Raw genomic sequence first — 17,375 nt, 5'->3', positions numbered from 1 at the left:
TTCGAGCCCTCCAGCCCTCATCATCCTAACTCCAACGGTATGGCTGAAGCAGCTATCAAAAACGTCAAGCTACTCCTTCATCGCACCGACAATATGACAACCTTTTGCGCGGCTTTACGCGAATTCCTTGCATGCCCCCGTTCGAAGTCTGGTCTTGCACATAGTGCTGTCTTCTTTGGCCGCCATCTACGCACCGCGCTTCCCTCCTCTTGTGTGACGCCCCGGCCGACACCACCGTCGGAGAGTTTTCTTAATCCAGATATGCGTGTTCGCATCCAGAACCCAATCTCCAAGAAGTGGGATCAGACTGGAACTGTGATCTCTGTGAGGCCCTCTGGTGAATCCTTCAACGTTCTCCACGACGACGGACGAACTCTTCGACGCAATCAACGGTTCCTTAAGCCACTGCCGTCTTCTTCAACATCAGGTGCCCCTCACACGGCCGTCCCTGTCCCAGCAGTTCATGTGAAGGACCCCGCTTCCGTCCCTCCACCTTTATGACGTTCTCTTCGGTTCTCTAGCCATGGGGTGTTCAGCGACCAAAGCAAAGACCACATCCAGGACGGACCAGACCATCGTTGCCAACCCCAACACCGAAATAACCCGCAGCTCCGGGTTCCATTTCCTGGAAATCCACCTGCCATCCCTGTCAGCGGGCGGCATAGCTGTCATCCTCATCCTGGGCTGTCTGTACGCCCTTTACAGATATGATCATCGTCACCACCACAGGCGCTCTCCTACCATGACGCCCTCATGCGCGACGTACTACCCTCCCATGAGCACATACCACCCGTCAATGGGCGTATACAACACCTCACTGGGCGCATACCACACCACAATGGGCGCATACCACACCACAATGGGCGCGCCGCTGCCAGGTCAGGCCCAACTTCCGGCGCCCCAGAGCCTGCCATTCGGACTCCTCGACGAATGCCACCACGCCCCTCGCGAAGGAAGAGTGGCACCACCCGATGACAGCCTGCTGTCCTCTGCGGGCAGCACCCCGAATGGAAGCCGCATCGAATAAGTCCCCACTTCTCTGCTTGATGGCACTATCACCGTCCGCTAAACCATTTACATATACTACATACTATATTTACAAATACTTTTTATTCTACAGTGATTAGTTATTTATTCTATCAGTCTCAAATCCACGTGTCTTTCGGCTCCCCAGGGAGATGTTCCATTCGGCTTTCCGTAGGTCCATTTGGCTTTCCGTAGTTCCATTCGGCTTTCCGTAGTTGCATTCGGCTTTCCGTAGTTCCATTCGGCTTTCCATAACTTATGAGATAATAATAAAGTCGACTGCTCTTGATCGAGTCTGTCTAATACAAGAACTCAACGATTTGGACTTTGGACTTCGAAACAGTTCAGAATCCAATTGTCAGAGGATAGAAACGAAAGCATTGATCAATGTAGCCGAGCTCAATGCTGTCTTTAGAAGTCAGTTATTGCTTCTTTGACCGCTTTTTTTGACCTCATAAACCAATTTGTCGATGAACTTTTCATAGTGTCAGGTCCAAATTTTGGACATACAAATGCGCGTATTATGGTAAATTAAAGAACCATCGAGGAGGAGGCACCGCCTTTTTAAAAACATTAAGAATCAGGAGAAACGTGAAAGCATGTTCGTCGCGGGTGAAAGGACTTCGGATTGGAGAGAGAAGGATGCTCACTCACCAATTCAATTCAAGACTATTTTTATTTTCTGTCTCAGATTCGCATGTAGACATTTCACAAGTTCTCGTGGATGTCCCTCATTCACACTTCGACAATAACAAAACATTTACATTTTCACCAACATATCATCCCAAGAACCGATTTGTGCTCAAGTTTATTCACAAGTTTGTGCCTGTTTAAGACGTAATAGATGCTTAATTGATGATTGTTTAAGGCAAAAAGCGTTGAAATAACAAAATAAGAATGAAGCGTATCTGTCAATTTCAAGGAACGAAAGATCAATGACCGATTTTTTACTTTTTTTTTATTTTTTAGTCTCCGTCGGCGAAATGAATAGTCGTTTGGAATTTGATGAGGGCTCTGGAATAATGGAAACGATGTTAAATGTGGAAGAATGTCCCGGCACTGGCTTTGCATTTTCTGTCATCACCGAGGAGAATCCGAGTGGATGTTATATTTTCCACACCCCTGGTTTCAACATGGAGGGATATCCAAATAATTCAGGACTTCTTCCTTCATACCGTTGCGATTACTATATTCAGGTACTTTGTTCTTGTTTCAAAGTTTTTGCTTGCACTCAAAGCTTTTTAAGAGGGCTCTTAGTTTTGAGCGTGTAGGATAATGTCTGCATAGAAATTGGGTCCACGCTAAAAATGATGATTTGTGATGGCTTTGTTGTCAAATTTCCCCGTTGTAGCAACCCTGCCGGAAAAGGAGAAAATAAACAAGTGATCTCTAAATGGTGGCAGCGACTGGAAGCGTGCAACGCGCGCTTCGAATTTCAAATCTCTTCCAATAACCCCAATCGGACCCCAAATAGTTAAAGTTTGGGGACAATTGAGTCACGAAAGCCTTTTCGGCGTATTAGGAAGATGTCATCCGACAAGGACAGAGTTGTCAATGCGGAGATGGGGATCGTTATCCCAACACCTAAGACGGGGAAGGACTCGATGGGTGATTATTTGGAGTATTTTGAAGGACTTGAATGAATTGCCGGACTCATCGAGGGGGAGTTTCTCCCTGATAAGAGACGCCCTTATGCCCAAGGAAGAGGCCTATCGAGAAGCCTCNGAGTTGTCAATGCGGAGATGGGGATCGTTATCCCAACACCTAAGACGGGGAAGGACTCGATGGGTGATTATTTGGAGTATTTTGAGTGACTGGTGTACTCAAACGATTGGTCAGATAAGAGGGCAGCCAAGATATTTCACGGAATGCTCGAGGTGGGTTCCAAGAACTTGAATGAATTGCCGGACTCATCGAGGGGGAGTTTCTCCCTGATAAGAGACCCCCTTATGCCCAAGGAAGAGGCCTGTAGAGAAGCTTCGGTTCAGAGTTTCTTTTGGCAGATGACAATGAAGAATGATGAGGGGGTACAAGCGTTCTTGGGACGGTGCAGGGCCACCGTAACCGAGTGCTACCCGAAATTCGCCAAGGCTAATAAAGATCAGTTATTCAGGGATCGTTTCGTCCACGGGCTTCACAGCAGCCTGAAAGAGGCTGTGCTCAACGGAAAGAATTCTAAGTTGGAGGAAGCCGTGACAACCGCAAAGTTGGCCGAAACGTTGGGACATCGTGAGAAAAAGAAGACAGAAAAGCAAAGAATGGTAGAATGGTCAATCAAGAGCGAAGAAAAAAGGCGGGGATGTTTTAAATGTGGTAACACCTCTCATTTTGCCCAAAGATTGTAGACGCCCAAGGAAAGGGGGGGGGAGGTGAGTTCCATTGGTACCACGGATGTCTTTCCCAGACCTGTGGCCGATTGTTGGATAGAAGGACGTCATTGAGTAGCCTTGTTTGATACAGGGGCATGTGCAAGTTTCTTGCCAATAAGCCTTTTATCCCCTTCGTCAAGTACTACAAGTGAACCTTGGTTCTCATCGGTAACTGGAGGAAAGCTACGAGTTCATGGAAAACGTACGGCCCGTTTTGAAACAAACAACTAGTCCATTGAACACGACTTCTATGTGGCCGACGTGTCTACCGTCATCATCGGAGCCAACATCATGTGACCTAACGAAGTAGTAATTAACACAAGAGTCGGAACAGTCACTGTAGGCGGCGAATCCATTGGGAGCAGGCTGGAAAACACAAGTCGCAACGTATCCTCTATTGAAGCTGATGAGACAGAGGTTGGGTGCGAAGACGTTGAGAATCAGGACATGTATGAAGAAGAAGTCGCTGTGATTATGGCTGATGACCTGATTGACGAGATATGTATGTATGTATGTATGTATTTGGTTTGGGTACTCAGGGATTTTGTGTGAGGAACAAATTTAATATGAGACCCCAGGCCTCCCCATAAGCCTATAAGCTTGTTTTCGTGGGGTGCCTTGATGTCGCCAGGCCATAATCCAACATTTAAGGTGGGTCCCAGCAAGTGATTCCAGATATGGAAAACCCGATCCGCTTCACAAGAAAACATTGAATTACTCCCTTCATGCCTCGACTATATCTTGCAAGAAAAACAATTGTTAATGGAGCAACGAGTTGAATACGAGCAACAAATGGTGTCTGAAAAATGTTTGTTCCACTCTTTCCAAGAATTTTTTAGTGTTAATTTTAGTTTGGTTACCGGCTTAAAGTCGTTCCAGGATTTAAGAAACGAGTAGGGAGGCAGTTTTTGTAACCAATTAAGTCGCGTGAACGGCAAATAAAAATATATGTCACCTCCCCTTTGCACTTTAAATGTGTGCTGACCAAAGATGGTTGGCGTATTATCCTTAATACAATTATAGAGAAACTTAATATGACTATATGTGACTAGATCTCTTAGTTTCAGGAGCTTACAGTTTCGAAATATATTACCAGTATGAGCTTTAGCTTTTGCACCGGCGATCCATCGAATAGCTTTCTTTTGTAGAGTAGTTAAACTTTTAATTGCAGAACACTGGCCAAAATAAGCAATGCCATATTCAAATTTACTCTTTATTAAGGCCTTATAAAGTAAAATCCTCAATTGAGAAGGGAGGGATTTCTTTGCCATGAAGAAGGTATTTAGCGTTTTTCGGATGCTCTGATTAAGGTAGGTGACGTGATCTTTCCACGTTAAGTGCTGGTCAAAATTTAATCCCAGAAACTTTACAGTTTTATTTTGATGACTAGAATTCACCTCTTCAATAACATGACCGTTTATTAAAAGGTTAAAATTGAACGAAACAGGTCGTGGGCTAAAGACAATGAGTTTAGTCTTGTCAAAATTCATTACTAATCTATTTTTTCTAAACCAATCTGATATACCTATAAGCCATCGACTAGTCTCCTCTTTAAGTATATGTAAGTCGTTACCGAAATGCTGCAAAGTCGTATCATCCGCAAATAGCGTCACATTGAATGGTGTTGCATGAGGAAGGTCATTTATTAGGATCAAAAAGAGAAGCGGGCCAAGAATACTCCCTTGCGGAACACCACACGTGATGGGTGCGCAGGTTGAGACATAATTGCCGTCCTGAACTAATTGTTTACGATCATTTAGGTAAGAATTGAACCATCGGAGTACATTATTACTGTACCCGTACTTGCCCATTTTATCCAGTAAAATACGGTGGTTTACAGTGTCGAATGCCTTTCGAAGGTCAACAAAGATGCCCAAGGAATATTTAAAATCATCTCCCTTTTTGAAAATGTTTTGCAAAAAGTTTTGCACGGCGTGCAGTGAAGCGTGTTTTGGCCGGAAACCAAATTGGAAGGCGCTTAAGTGATCTTTTTCAAACGGGCTGAAAATTTGCTTGTACACAACTTTTTCTAAAACCTTGTACAATGATGGCAGAATGCTGATGGGGCGATAGTTTGACATCAATTCCCGTTCTCCGCATTTGTACAATGGCAAAACTTTAGCTAATTTCCAACACTGTGGGATGAAGCCAGAAATCAAAGAAACATTTACTAGCCGAGCTAGGGGGTCAGCGATTTCATTCTTTATGCCTTTCAGTACCGAGCAAGAGATCCCATCAAGGCCATGGCTGTTCTTTTTGGGCAATTCAATTATTATTTTTAGAATTTCTTGTCGATTTACTGTCTTGAAGTAATGTTTCCTTGGATTGGTAATTGATGGAATGTGATGTGTCAGGCTTTTGAAATTGGTCGTACCACTAGGTATCTCGTCCCCTATTAGTTTACCTATTGAGGAGAAGTATTCATTGAAAGAAGAGACCATTTCTTGTTTGTCGCTTACGGTTGCACCATTAATCTTTAGTTGGGACGGAAAACTTCTTTGCGTTTGCTTATATCCTAGGAGTTCTTTCGCACCCCTCCAAGTCTTGTTCGAGTTACCTAGATTTGAGTTAAAGTATTTGGTCCAATAAGAAGCTTTAGCTGCTTTTATCAGCTTATAGTATAACTTTGAGTAGTTTGAATAATTCGATTGGTTTGTCTCGTTGGGCGTCCTTTGAAAGGTTGCGTGTAATTTCAATCTCTTTTTTCGAGATATTATGAGCCCCTGTGTCATCCACGGGTTTTTAAAACTTTTATTATTACTCAAAGCATCTCGAACGGGGCATGACTGATTAAACGCTTCATTAATCTTAGAGAGGAAGTCATCAAAAGAGTCTTTAGGATCGTCTAAAGAAAAGTTCCAAGTGATTGATTTCAATGTATTGCGAAGTTTTGCGATATTTTTCAGGCCAGTGGATCTCAAGGTACAGTTTTTAAATGATGGTTTTAACGGTTTTTTTCTTGATATTGAAACAAAAGTACCCAAATGATCACTAACATCGCACAGCAAGATGCCACATTTTGAATCTTTTTTGTGGTTGCTAAAAATGTTATCAATTTGAGATGCAGAGGACGTCGTGATTCTCGTTGCTTTATTGATTAAAGGCATAAGCTCAAAACAGATCATTAGGTCACTGAATTTTGTTGATTTGGATGACATTTTCAGGAAGTCAATATTGAAGTCGCCGCAGAGAAATAGTGGCTTTCTTTTGCATTGGGACAGTACAGCTTCAAGCTCGGTGATGGCTTGTTGAATATTTGAATTAGGTGGGAGATATGCAGACAAAAAGAAGTATAAATTGGTCTCAATTACAATCAATTCGCAGTTGTCAGTAATGAGGGAGAGATCTTTTTTCTTGCAGTACTGTATAGAGTTATGGATTTAAAAAACCGACTCCTCCTCCCCTTTTACCAACCCGTGTTTCAAATTCCAATGCATAATTATTAAAAGATAGATGGCAATTGTTGACTTGCCAAGTCTCTTGGAGGGCTAATATCGAAGGTTTTTGGCTGATTAAAAGTTCCTTTACTTTGAGTTCATTTGCTATTAGAGACCTAACATTGACAAGCACCAGCCATTGCTCACCATCAACAAGTTGCTCCACATAACCAAGGTCATTCAAGATGTCGCCATCGTGCAGGCAATTCTCACCGTTGTTCAATTCAATCATTCTGTTATTGAGAAGGGGTCGTTCCTATCTTTCCTCTCCAGCCAAGCCTTCCAAAATGTTCCATTAGAGCTAAAAGTAACCAAGAACAAACAGTGCACATTTTTAAGTAATAAAAGGGCATCAGAAAAGAGTAGAATTGTTCGATCCATCGATCTAAGTTGCAAATATTCCGTAATCATGGCCTTCTTCATCAAAATTCAAGCATCAAAATCTGTCATTTGAGCGTTCGTCTGCTCATTCACACCACTACTGGACCGGGGATCATCATGAACAGACGAGGATGCTTTTCCGCGAGTGGACATGGTATGGCCTGTATGGTCGGTTTTCTTCTTCTTTCTCGCCAACTTGTGGCCTCTTGATTGCCCTTTTCGGAAACTACTTCTTGGAATGAGATCGAACACGAATTGCTAGTGACTAGTCTTCGGTTTGAGGGTTTCAGTTCTATTGGGACAGATTCAGATTTGGGTTTGTCGCTAACGCTATCAGGCTCGGTCGATCGGTCGATGATCGTATGTTGCGAATCTGACTGGTGTAGAACTTGTCTGGTGGAGTCAAGTACGACGGGCATATGGTTGGTCACGTTCGATATGCTTTCTGACAGAGGTGGAAGGTCCGAACTGGCTTCCTCGTTTACGTGTTGGACATTGATTGGAGTAGAGCCCGCGGCAATGATTTCTTGTTCAGTTTCCTGAACTTTTCCGAGTGAGCACTCATTTCTGAAGTGCCCGACTTCGTGACATCGGTAGCATCGACGAACTTGGTCCCGATGAATGACGCGTACTTTCTTCAATCCAATTGTGATGTACTCGGGGATTGTTGCCGTTGGAAGGACAAGCGCCCTCATATGACCATTTGGAAGTCCACTTAGACGAGGATCGTGTTTGCTTTCCAAGATTTCGCATTCAATAGTCGATTTAAGAGTTGCAAATTCTTTTGTTGCTTGTGCCAGATCTTCTACGCTGACATCGTCAGGTACATGTAGATAACGGAGAGGGGCCAACCGCTGAATTACCCGTACAGAGCACTTCCATGATTTTCCGCCATAAGATCGTTCGAATTTATTTCCTTCTCCAAATCTTTCTTTTATGTTGATCTCTTGATGGGTCTGAACCCGCACTGTGGCCTTACCATCACCTCGAATGGTGTTTATGCCCGCAATTTCCATTTTCTTGATCAATTCGTCGAAGACGAAATCCGCCAACTCGGACCACGAGAGAGACGCTCTTTCGTGGTCACACTCGAAGTCCAAAACCATGAAGGGGAAACGTCGCCGTGAAGAGAACGTGTCACTTCTCGTCTTCAAAGCATTTGCATAAGAGGTGGGGTGGGCTGATGGTGAGTCCGGGGGGATTCCTTCATTGTCCTCGGTGTTTATGAGGGCCATTTCTGACACGCCTCTAGAAGGAGAGGCGGTCCTTGGGCGTTCCAGATGGGGAAGAACGGGTTAGTTTTCACACTTTCAGTACAAGTAAAAGCCTTGAAAATTTAACTAGAATCGAGAGTCGACTTGTTGTCGGCCTGATTCAGCTGTATATAGAAGCAAGGTACTTAACCGATTTACGCAGTCTGTACCGACTGCGCCATGTTCTATGGGGGGATATCGATATGAATGTATATGAGAACACGTCTAGATGTTTTACAGGCAAGATGGCCAATGTTGTATATTCCAGGAGCAAGCTGATAGGTAGCACGTATGCAGATGCATATTCCATAGCTTCATAGATTATGGTTGGATAATACAACAGATACGTTGAAGTGTTTTGGTCTGTGTATTAAGAACATAACATAGTAAATAATATTAAGGAAAAGACTTTGTCATGATGTATTCAATTCGAGAACTGAATGATTATTGGGAGCTTCTCAGTCTGATTGAGCCCGGTAATAACATTTGGACACACACATTGTTGAATTGCATTTAAGTATATTGGAGGTCACATATTCTTGAGCATTTTTTAACATCTGTTATTGTATACTTCAGATCTGGTAAAATGATATTCTTGCTTTCAAATGCTCCCAAAGGACAAGCAAAACTAAAGACGCAAGCTATGGTAGCACTCATCTGACAGATGGGGGTGTCCAAAAATACGGGATTATGATGCGAAATTGATCAGGGAGACAACCATAAATATTTGCTCATAAAAAATCCTAAATATCTTACAAAAACCTAATTAGTTCTCCTTACGACAAATTACAGACAGGTATTTTGAATAGAGTGGGCTTTTACGATTTTCACCTAATTTGAAAATGTCCTTCTTTGGATCGGAATACAGGGTGAGAGGAAGGCCGACTTCTGCTCAACTCTGGGTGCTTGAAGTTCTTAACTAACATACATCTAACTGGCTTTAAACGTTCTACGCTACAAGTTAACAATGAGTAATATTTCAAATGACTATCTGATACGGTAATTCAATGCCTAATAAAGTAATTATTCCAGCTATTTGTTTGCAAATGCACTTGAGAACTTGGGTTACTGATCATTCAAAGTTCTTTATGACAGAATGTTCCGGCCAATGAAAGCTATAATTGTTGTTTTATCTAGTAACGTGTATTGTCAAGTTGCCAAGCAACCTGTATGGCTTTCAAAAGCCAAACTTGACTCCAAATCTGGTGGAGAACCGGAATAGTGGGAGCCATCACCTCAACCACCCTGGCAACACCGTCCTGATGGGCTTGGTCATCAATTTATAAGCTGAGCAGCCCAAATACACCGAACAAAGTTCATCATTTCTGAATGTCACTTTGGCCCCCAATTGATCTGTTTTGGGTGGCCTTCATACTTGAAATCCGGGGTAAATGACACTCCATCAGCGGGAGAAACCAGTCAGGTCTTTCTAGGGGGGTACATGACCTTTTAAATCTCCGAACACTATCACTTTTTACGCGAAATCCCCACTTACATTGATCGTAATTCACACGCCATTAGTATTAGGAGTTTGTTGATCGATTCAAAAGTCGGCCTCTCGGTGTTTTGGCGGGAAAGATTTGAAAAAGAGTATTCCATCCCAGCTGTCCTTGGCTGATGATACAAAATTAGCTTTCGGTAGGAATAGTCAATCCGGTTGTCTGGTGAGGGTCCTCGACCAAATCTCCTCTTGGGTTGCTGCAAGTAACATGGCACAGAGTGGAATGAAATTCCGCTCAATGACCTTTGGGTTAACGTCATTAGACACTCCACTATTAGATGATGAAGGTGAGGGCATTCAGCAGGTTTCATCCATGAAGGATTTAGGTGTACGTAGTCCTCCAAGATAATGGAAAGTTTAATGATCATATCCAGTTGAAGGTGGGTAAAGCTTTTTAAACATGTGGTTGGATATATCGCACGTTTAAGTCCAGAGATAGTGTCACGATGCGAACTCTGTACAAGTCGATTGTCCAGCCGCATCTTGAATATTCCTCGCCCATTTAGGCTTCCATTAGTTCAGCAGGTTTGCAAACGCTCAAGGAGGTCCAAAGATGTTTTACTAGGATAATCACAGCAATGAGAGAGCTCTCGTATTGGGAGAGGTTAGAAAGGTTGGGATTGTTCAGTATTCAGTGAAGGTACAAAAAGTATCTGATATTGTACGTTTTCAAAAGCATTCATGAGCTTTGTCCCAACCCAGGATTTAGGGTCAATTGTGGTGACCGTAGAGGCTTAACGTGCGTTTTGAGAGCACCTTCAAGCCCTCGAGAATCCAGGCTAGTTAAGACAATGAAGTCCAACTCTCTTTTTTCTCAGACTCCTTCATTGTTCAATTTGTGGCCCTCAAATATTCGTGGGGAGTATGTAGGCATTGATCCAGTAGCAGGATTTAAGTCAGACTTGGAGAAATTTTGGACCAAAAATCCTGATCAACCCTACTATTAAAGGTTAGCCAGATCCACCATCTTTTATTTGTTGGTCGATCAAATAATAGATGAAAATAAAAGTGAAGTGAAATGAATAGATTTTTTGTCTTGAAATGCTTAGATTCCATTTCCATTAGCTGTAAGAAAGTCCACATACAATGAAATCAACAATTGATTCAAAAAAATATGTTGACCCAATGAGAGGCTGGATGAGTGCTAAACTGTTTATTCATGCTTTTTTGAAGGCGTCTGTATCAATGACAATCTGCAATAAGCCAACAATGAAAAACGCTCAATTAACACATTGACGATAAGACCTAGTGTTTGAGTGAAAATGGAAAGGGCTTCAAATTTAAATAAATGCTCAATTTGGTTGAAAGTTTAGATTTTAAAAGAAATGTCTCAACAAATAGTCTTGTTAGTTTCTCGAACAATGAGAAACAACTTGAAAACTTTTGTATACTGTGCTTCTAACTCAGGTAGAGAAACTGAAATGCCAAAACTCATGTAAAAAGCTAAAATCCTCCAAAACCATAGGGATAGAATGAGTAGCACAAGTAATTACTTCTTGAAAAAAAAGTTGGATATGATCTTTTAAGTTGTTGTTGAGCAACCTGCTGTTTACTAGTCCTGTTGTTGGTCTATATTCACATCTTATCTCAAATTTGCCCTTTCATAGATATTATGATGTTTTTTAGGCATGTGCCTTTTAATCTGAGTTACTAACAATTACATCAACAAATACATTCAAACAGCTCATTTTCATATTGCGAAGCCAGAAAGACGCTAAGATGAACTTGGATTTATCCGTTTACACGGTTTACACCTCATGTAAGGCATGTGGACCACTCTGTGCACTGGAATAAAGAATATAGGTAAACAAATGTTACTTCATTCCAAATAAGTGTTCTATCCTAATCCAAGATTTGCGATGTTCGTTCCGATCCATTCTTATTTCAACTGCAAAGGCCGCCATTCCTAACATGATTCCTCCGGACAAAATAAAGAGGGCCATCCACATCATATCCAAGCTCATCCGTATCTCGTTTTTGTTCTGATCTGGTTTGAATTGCCCAGGCAGAGCAACCAAAGGTAATTTCTCATACAAGGCCTTTTGATTGAGGCCTGATGCCACATAACGTTCAATCAGCGCATTCATATGAGGCACGTAGGGTGAATATCTTCGAAACCTGTTGGCCGTAAACCCGGTGAATAAGGACTCCTTGGAAAAATATCGATTGGGTAACCCGTTGTTGATCGGATCTATTAGATAGTTAGTCATCTCAGCGTCCGTTGGACAAATGATAACCCCTCCTCCAGACATGATTTTTTCCGTCACTGCATCTAGGTCGTCGTTGAGTGTATAAATTGACGAGGGATTGTCATCCACGTAGTCCAAAAATCGTTGAAAGCTCGTGCCAGATTTCTGCCTAAAGGATGCAAACGTTTTTTAATGTTATGGTTTGCTATTAATTAGGTGAGACCAACCTATGAGTTGAGAATGAAATCGGGAAACGACTATTACTATCTCGAAAAAGAAAAAAAGCTTTATGCATTACAAAACAACTTGAGAGCAATGCGAGGAAGCTCTCTGGACGAGGTTGTTCAAATATATCCTTGAGTTCATTACTTTACATTTAGGCTTGTTTCTGCAAAAATTATTCTCCTATTATGTTGTGATAGAGACATCATATCATAAGTAAGTTAAATATAGCATTAGTTACACCACTTGTTCAAGGCTGGCTGAAACTTGCTGAGGTATAAACACATATATTCCCAACAACCATTTGAATAAAGTATTCAAAGAACAGAAAGGGAGGAAATATATTGATAAAAGAAATGTTTGAAAAAGAAGGCAGCTCGAAGATGAACTGTTGTAATGAAATAAGTAGTTTGTTTGAATTAAGAGTTTCCATGGGCTTTGCTGAACGAGACAAAGAACGTAATGCCAGGTACTATTGAAGTGAAAGTTTGTAATTTGTGGGATTTTCAACGCTTGATATTTTCATGAGACCTGCTCTGCCAACAAACTTGAGTTGACAGACGGGGCCAGCCCTTAAATATACGGTTGGTCAAGCTAATCAATCATTTGTCCAAATCTCACTAGAAAGGTGCTACTGGATCAACAGCATTTACGTACTCGGCCAGTTCTACCAGCTTTCAAAATTGAAAAAAAACACATATGGGATATTGAAGCGATAAAAGAAGATGGCGTCATGACCATTTTTTGGGAGGTTACTTGAACTTTTAGGGCTTAAAAGATCTATCTTACGTGATTAAATTACAATTCTGGTCATTTATCCTTGAAAAGAACCATTCATGTACCATTGCATTTTTTTATAAACTGCCACATTTTCACTCATTAACATTCATAATAAATTGCTCTAAATTTGAAAAAGCTGTTTTTCGACTCAATGAGTTGTTGGTTTGCTTCGTATTATTTACAAATGTTTTTTTAAACCATAGGAACGTTTTTATCAAATATTTTGAATTATATTTAGTTTGTTTTTAAAAGAAAGGGCTCGGGAAAGCAATTCTTCATGAGGGTCAAACAATTGCTTGAAGGTTTTTAAAAGTACAAAATATTTTCATGACGGAAAGAACAGTCTCTAACGCAAAGATACAAGCCTATTTCAGGACAAAAAGACGCCTAAAATGAATGACAACAAAAAACAAGATTTGCAAAATTTCGAATATATGATAAAAAGCTGCAAGATTTTGTAGCGACCGTCTTTTAATTCATTTCTATCTTAATACCTATTCCATCTATTGAGTCGAGTCTTTCTCCTGTGTTTTCATCTGTCAAAGGCTCCATATCAAGACTCAAGCCATCGCTAGCTGTCTTTATGTATTCTTTTTAGGGCCGAAATAGATGATCATTCGAAAGTTTCTCTCCCTTATTTCGTGATCCCTAAAATATTTTCTTTTTCCAAAATCTTTGAAATCAAAAGCCCAAGTAATTGTTTCCTAGCTTGGACCCCAAAATTATACCCTAAGCTGTGGAGGTGTCTAGATCACATCTGGTTACTCAGGGTGCTTCATCTCAGCTATTTCTTAGTGTGAAGGGACGTGGACTAAAGACGGAAATATTTTTATACTTGCTGTTTTTGTGTGTAAGGTTTTGGGATTCTAGTTGCGATTTCCGGAAAGGCTTAGGCTTTTGTCATATAAGGCAAACAGGTACATTGTGGGAATGGGAGAGCTACTGTACCTGGACAGAGATTGGGACTATGAAGTTTTTAAAGGAGGGACAAAAGATATCTTTTATCATAGGGTATATATTCAATAGTATCCATGACTCCTGTCAATCATGTTTTATGGTCAATTGAAACTAAGCAATCAGTAATAAATATATTTCGACCGCAGATGCACCATGTTACACCATAAGGAAAAGAAACAGTGGCAGTATCACAGTGTTGACTAGAATGTCAATGTCAATGACAGAAATAAAGCGAATGATAGAGGTTGTTGGACTCGCCGCAGACAGTGCATATACACTCTGATCTTGACCAAAGATGGTAAGAGTAATCAGAGCACATGAGATAGTGATTGGAATCGGATACTTCCATCTTAGCCCAAGCCCCCGTCAAAACTAGTGGACACTTCGGAGTACTTGCCCAACATCTCTTTCAGGACCTCGCTGTTGCACAAAGTGCATTGATCACCGTGGTCCACTTCAATTGGATTGATTTGCCTTGCTGACCACCCAGCCTTCTGGAACCGACCTCGATGGGTGCGAATCAACCTATTGAATCATCTTTCACACCTTGTTAGTGCGATTTGCGACAAGGGAGTGTTGCAAAAGTCGGACTCATCATAGGAGGAGAATCAGTTCTGCTGATTTAATGACTTGATGCTTGGAATGCAGAGATTGGATTTGCGAGTAGCAATTAAAAATATTTTGAATGAGATGTATGCCTTGATGTCTCTGAATTGATTCTAAATCATGATAACCGTGATAGAGACCATGGTATTGCCAATAAATGTGATAAATTCGTTTCGGCCCAAACTTGTACAAGCAACCGCACCTCGGCCAAACGGCCCATGTCGCCTTTTTTTACTGCCGGCGGTAAGAAAAGAATGGAAATCACAAAACCTACAAATTGATTCCCCATTGGACTCACCTTGTTCCCTCCTAAGCTAAAAAGACTAATGAAACTGTTATTCAAGGGCTGCTTTCTTTTAGGGTCAATTTATGGTGGAGTTAAGTCCGCTTTCTAACAAAATTAGAAAAAAATATCCATTTGACGGGTCGGGACTCCAGTCCTTTCAAAGAGACTCGAGTTCTGCCAATTAAAATCAAGCAAAAGCTCGAGTGCACTTGGACTCAAGTCCGGACTCACCCCTGTACTAATAGTTTCGGTACGGCGCTAAAGGTGGGATGACGCGTACTTTTTTTATGTGGCAATGGGCGGGAAAATGGCCCACTTTCCCAAAATTAAAGAGCCCTGCCTATGACTCATCGGTCAATTATTACTAAAAGGACCTAATGCGCAGAGAATACAATAAACGCAAGGGATAGAAGGGCTCGTCCGTCCAATAAGTCCCAAGTCCTCCTTGCTTGTCTTGGGGTCAAAACCCATTTTAGTTTCTTTCTCATATGTATGAAATTGTTCTTTTCTTTGTTTCTTCTTGGCCGACTTTAGAGTTCCAGAAATAACCTTTGCACAGTGAAAATCACATTTTATTCAATCAATGAACCTTTCAAGGAGGTAATGATGATGTGAGGGTGCTTTTTGGCATCAATTTTAAGTGCTTTTTATAAACCAGAAAAGAGCCAGAAGAAAACCCTCCCAAGAACATAATTTCACTCTATTCGGATGGTCTTGTTCAAAAGTGCAGATAAAGATTGTGAAGGTTCTTTTTCGTATTGAAAGGCTCAGAGATAGAACACACCATAAAACACAATGAGCAAGCTACCCCTATGCTCAGCCTGTGACAAAGTTTTCGCACTTAATCCGAGATGAATTGAAGTGCAAACAGGTACGCGTATGTCTTTTAGTTCAAATATTGATTACAGAAGGGGTGAAAAGCTGCTGCATATCATTATGTTCAATTTTCGACGCTTCTTAATTAACAACTTCAAAGAGTACTGAATAGCCTGCCGTTTTTCAACGGGGAACATTTTGGTCTTGATAGAGATCCTTGTTTTAGAGTGGTAATGTTGATAGTTAATTTGGTGCTTTGGTCATGACAATTTTGATTCATTTAAGTTATTTTCTAATTCAGCCATTTGCATTGTTGGTCAGCCAATGAGACAAAAGAAGACATTTAAGCCGTAGTCTGATGTAGAAATGATGCATATTCTAACACTAAAGCAATAGAAGACGAATTCCCTCTCTAGGTTTGCGGATTGGCGAATTTACGTCGACAGATTTACATAATTGTTCAGCCCTTCCGTTGTCAAGAGAGATACGAAAAAATTGATTCATTTCTTGAACCCTTTCAGAGCTATTTTACGACGTATATTAACTATGAATGTCCTACTGTAAGTCATGGAATATTTCTCAAAAGCGTTAGACAAATATGAATTGTAAATTCCCATTGCCAAACACTTACAAGAGCAGAAATCCGAGCATATCCAGTATCAAAAGTTCTCGGCCACTATTGAGAAAGTCGTCAGTAGTTTCAATGGCGGGTTCTAATGATGGGGCAATCAGATTGCTCCTCAAGTTCGAGTTGAAGAAACCAGTCATGAAGAATGCAAAAACAGACCACAAAAGGAACAACATTCTTCCTGAAATTAGAACAAATTTTTAGTAATCATCAAGACAAAAGCAAGCTACAATGGCTTCTTTGAACCTGACGACCAAGAAGGAAACCAGACCAGGGGATCAGGCTCAACGATGGCGGTGAAGGTCAAAAGGAAAAAATCGACAGGGTTACCAGGATCTTTGTACATATGTTTGTGTCCAATATTTGCCTTGTAAACGTAAAAGATCACGGCAAAAGTTATGGAGAAAAGAGAAAGACACACAAAGATTGAAATCCAGCTCCAAAAATCGAATCCCCGTCCCAGGTTTCCAAAATCCACCAACTTCTGTGGTCGCCGAGTACAGTACTTGAGTTCCAAAGTGTGAACGTAGGTGGTGCACTCAAATAGCGTGTATCCTTTGGTGTGAAGAATAACATTGATTGCCATGTCGATCTTGTCCTGAGTCAACTAGAATAAAAAACGACACAATGAGGCATATTGAAATACCAAACTCTGAACGGAGACAAAAGAGGACAAACATTAAGATAACTTAATTCTGGCAGCTGAATTAGGGCTCAGAAAGACAGCTGGTTTAGACCACATAGATGAAACTTTGACCTCTCTCCGCCATTTTGGGATAGAGCATTACATCGAAATTTCTAATGGTTCACAGTGGTAAAAATACCCTTTAAAGTTTTGATGGAAATTCCCAAGCACATCTTGGCATTTTTCTCCCTCAGAAAATCATGGGGAACAATTTTGATTTTATTGGTTTATGAAATTCT

At 41.2% G+C, this 17,375-nt stretch overlaps 2 protein-coding genes across 2 annotated transcripts in view; one reads left to right on the top strand and one right to left on the bottom strand.

Annotated features, from left to right (window-relative positions):
* Nucleotides 1-508: 508 nt before the first annotated feature.
* LOC131891782 (uncharacterized) overlaps nt 509-17,375 on the top strand; it is a 56,346-nt gene continuing 39,479 nt past the window's right edge. The window contains exon 1 of the mRNA XM_059241444.1: nt 509-585. Within this exon, the coding sequence (XP_059097427.1) occupies nt 524-585 (62 nt within the window). The 5' untranslated portion in view covers nt 509-523. The remainder of the gene's footprint in view (nt 586-17,375) is intronic.
* LOC131891781 (uncharacterized) overlaps nt 11,134-17,375 on the bottom strand; it is a 21,718-nt gene continuing 15,476 nt past the window's right edge. The window contains exon 3 of the mRNA XM_059241443.1: nt 11,134-12,325. Coding sequence (XP_059097426.1) covers nt 11,782-12,325 — 544 coding nt within the window. The 3' untranslated portion in view covers nt 11,134-11,781. The remainder of the gene's footprint in view (nt 12,326-17,375) is intronic.

This window comes from Tigriopus californicus, chromosome 12 (assembly GCF_007210705.1).
Source record: "Tigriopus californicus strain San Diego chromosome 12, Tcal_SD_v2.1, whole genome shotgun sequence".
Classification (NCBI taxonomy): Eukaryota; Metazoa; Arthropoda; class Copepoda; order Harpacticoida; family Harpacticidae; genus Tigriopus; species Tigriopus californicus.
This window is presented reverse-complemented; position numbering and strand designations above follow the sequence as displayed.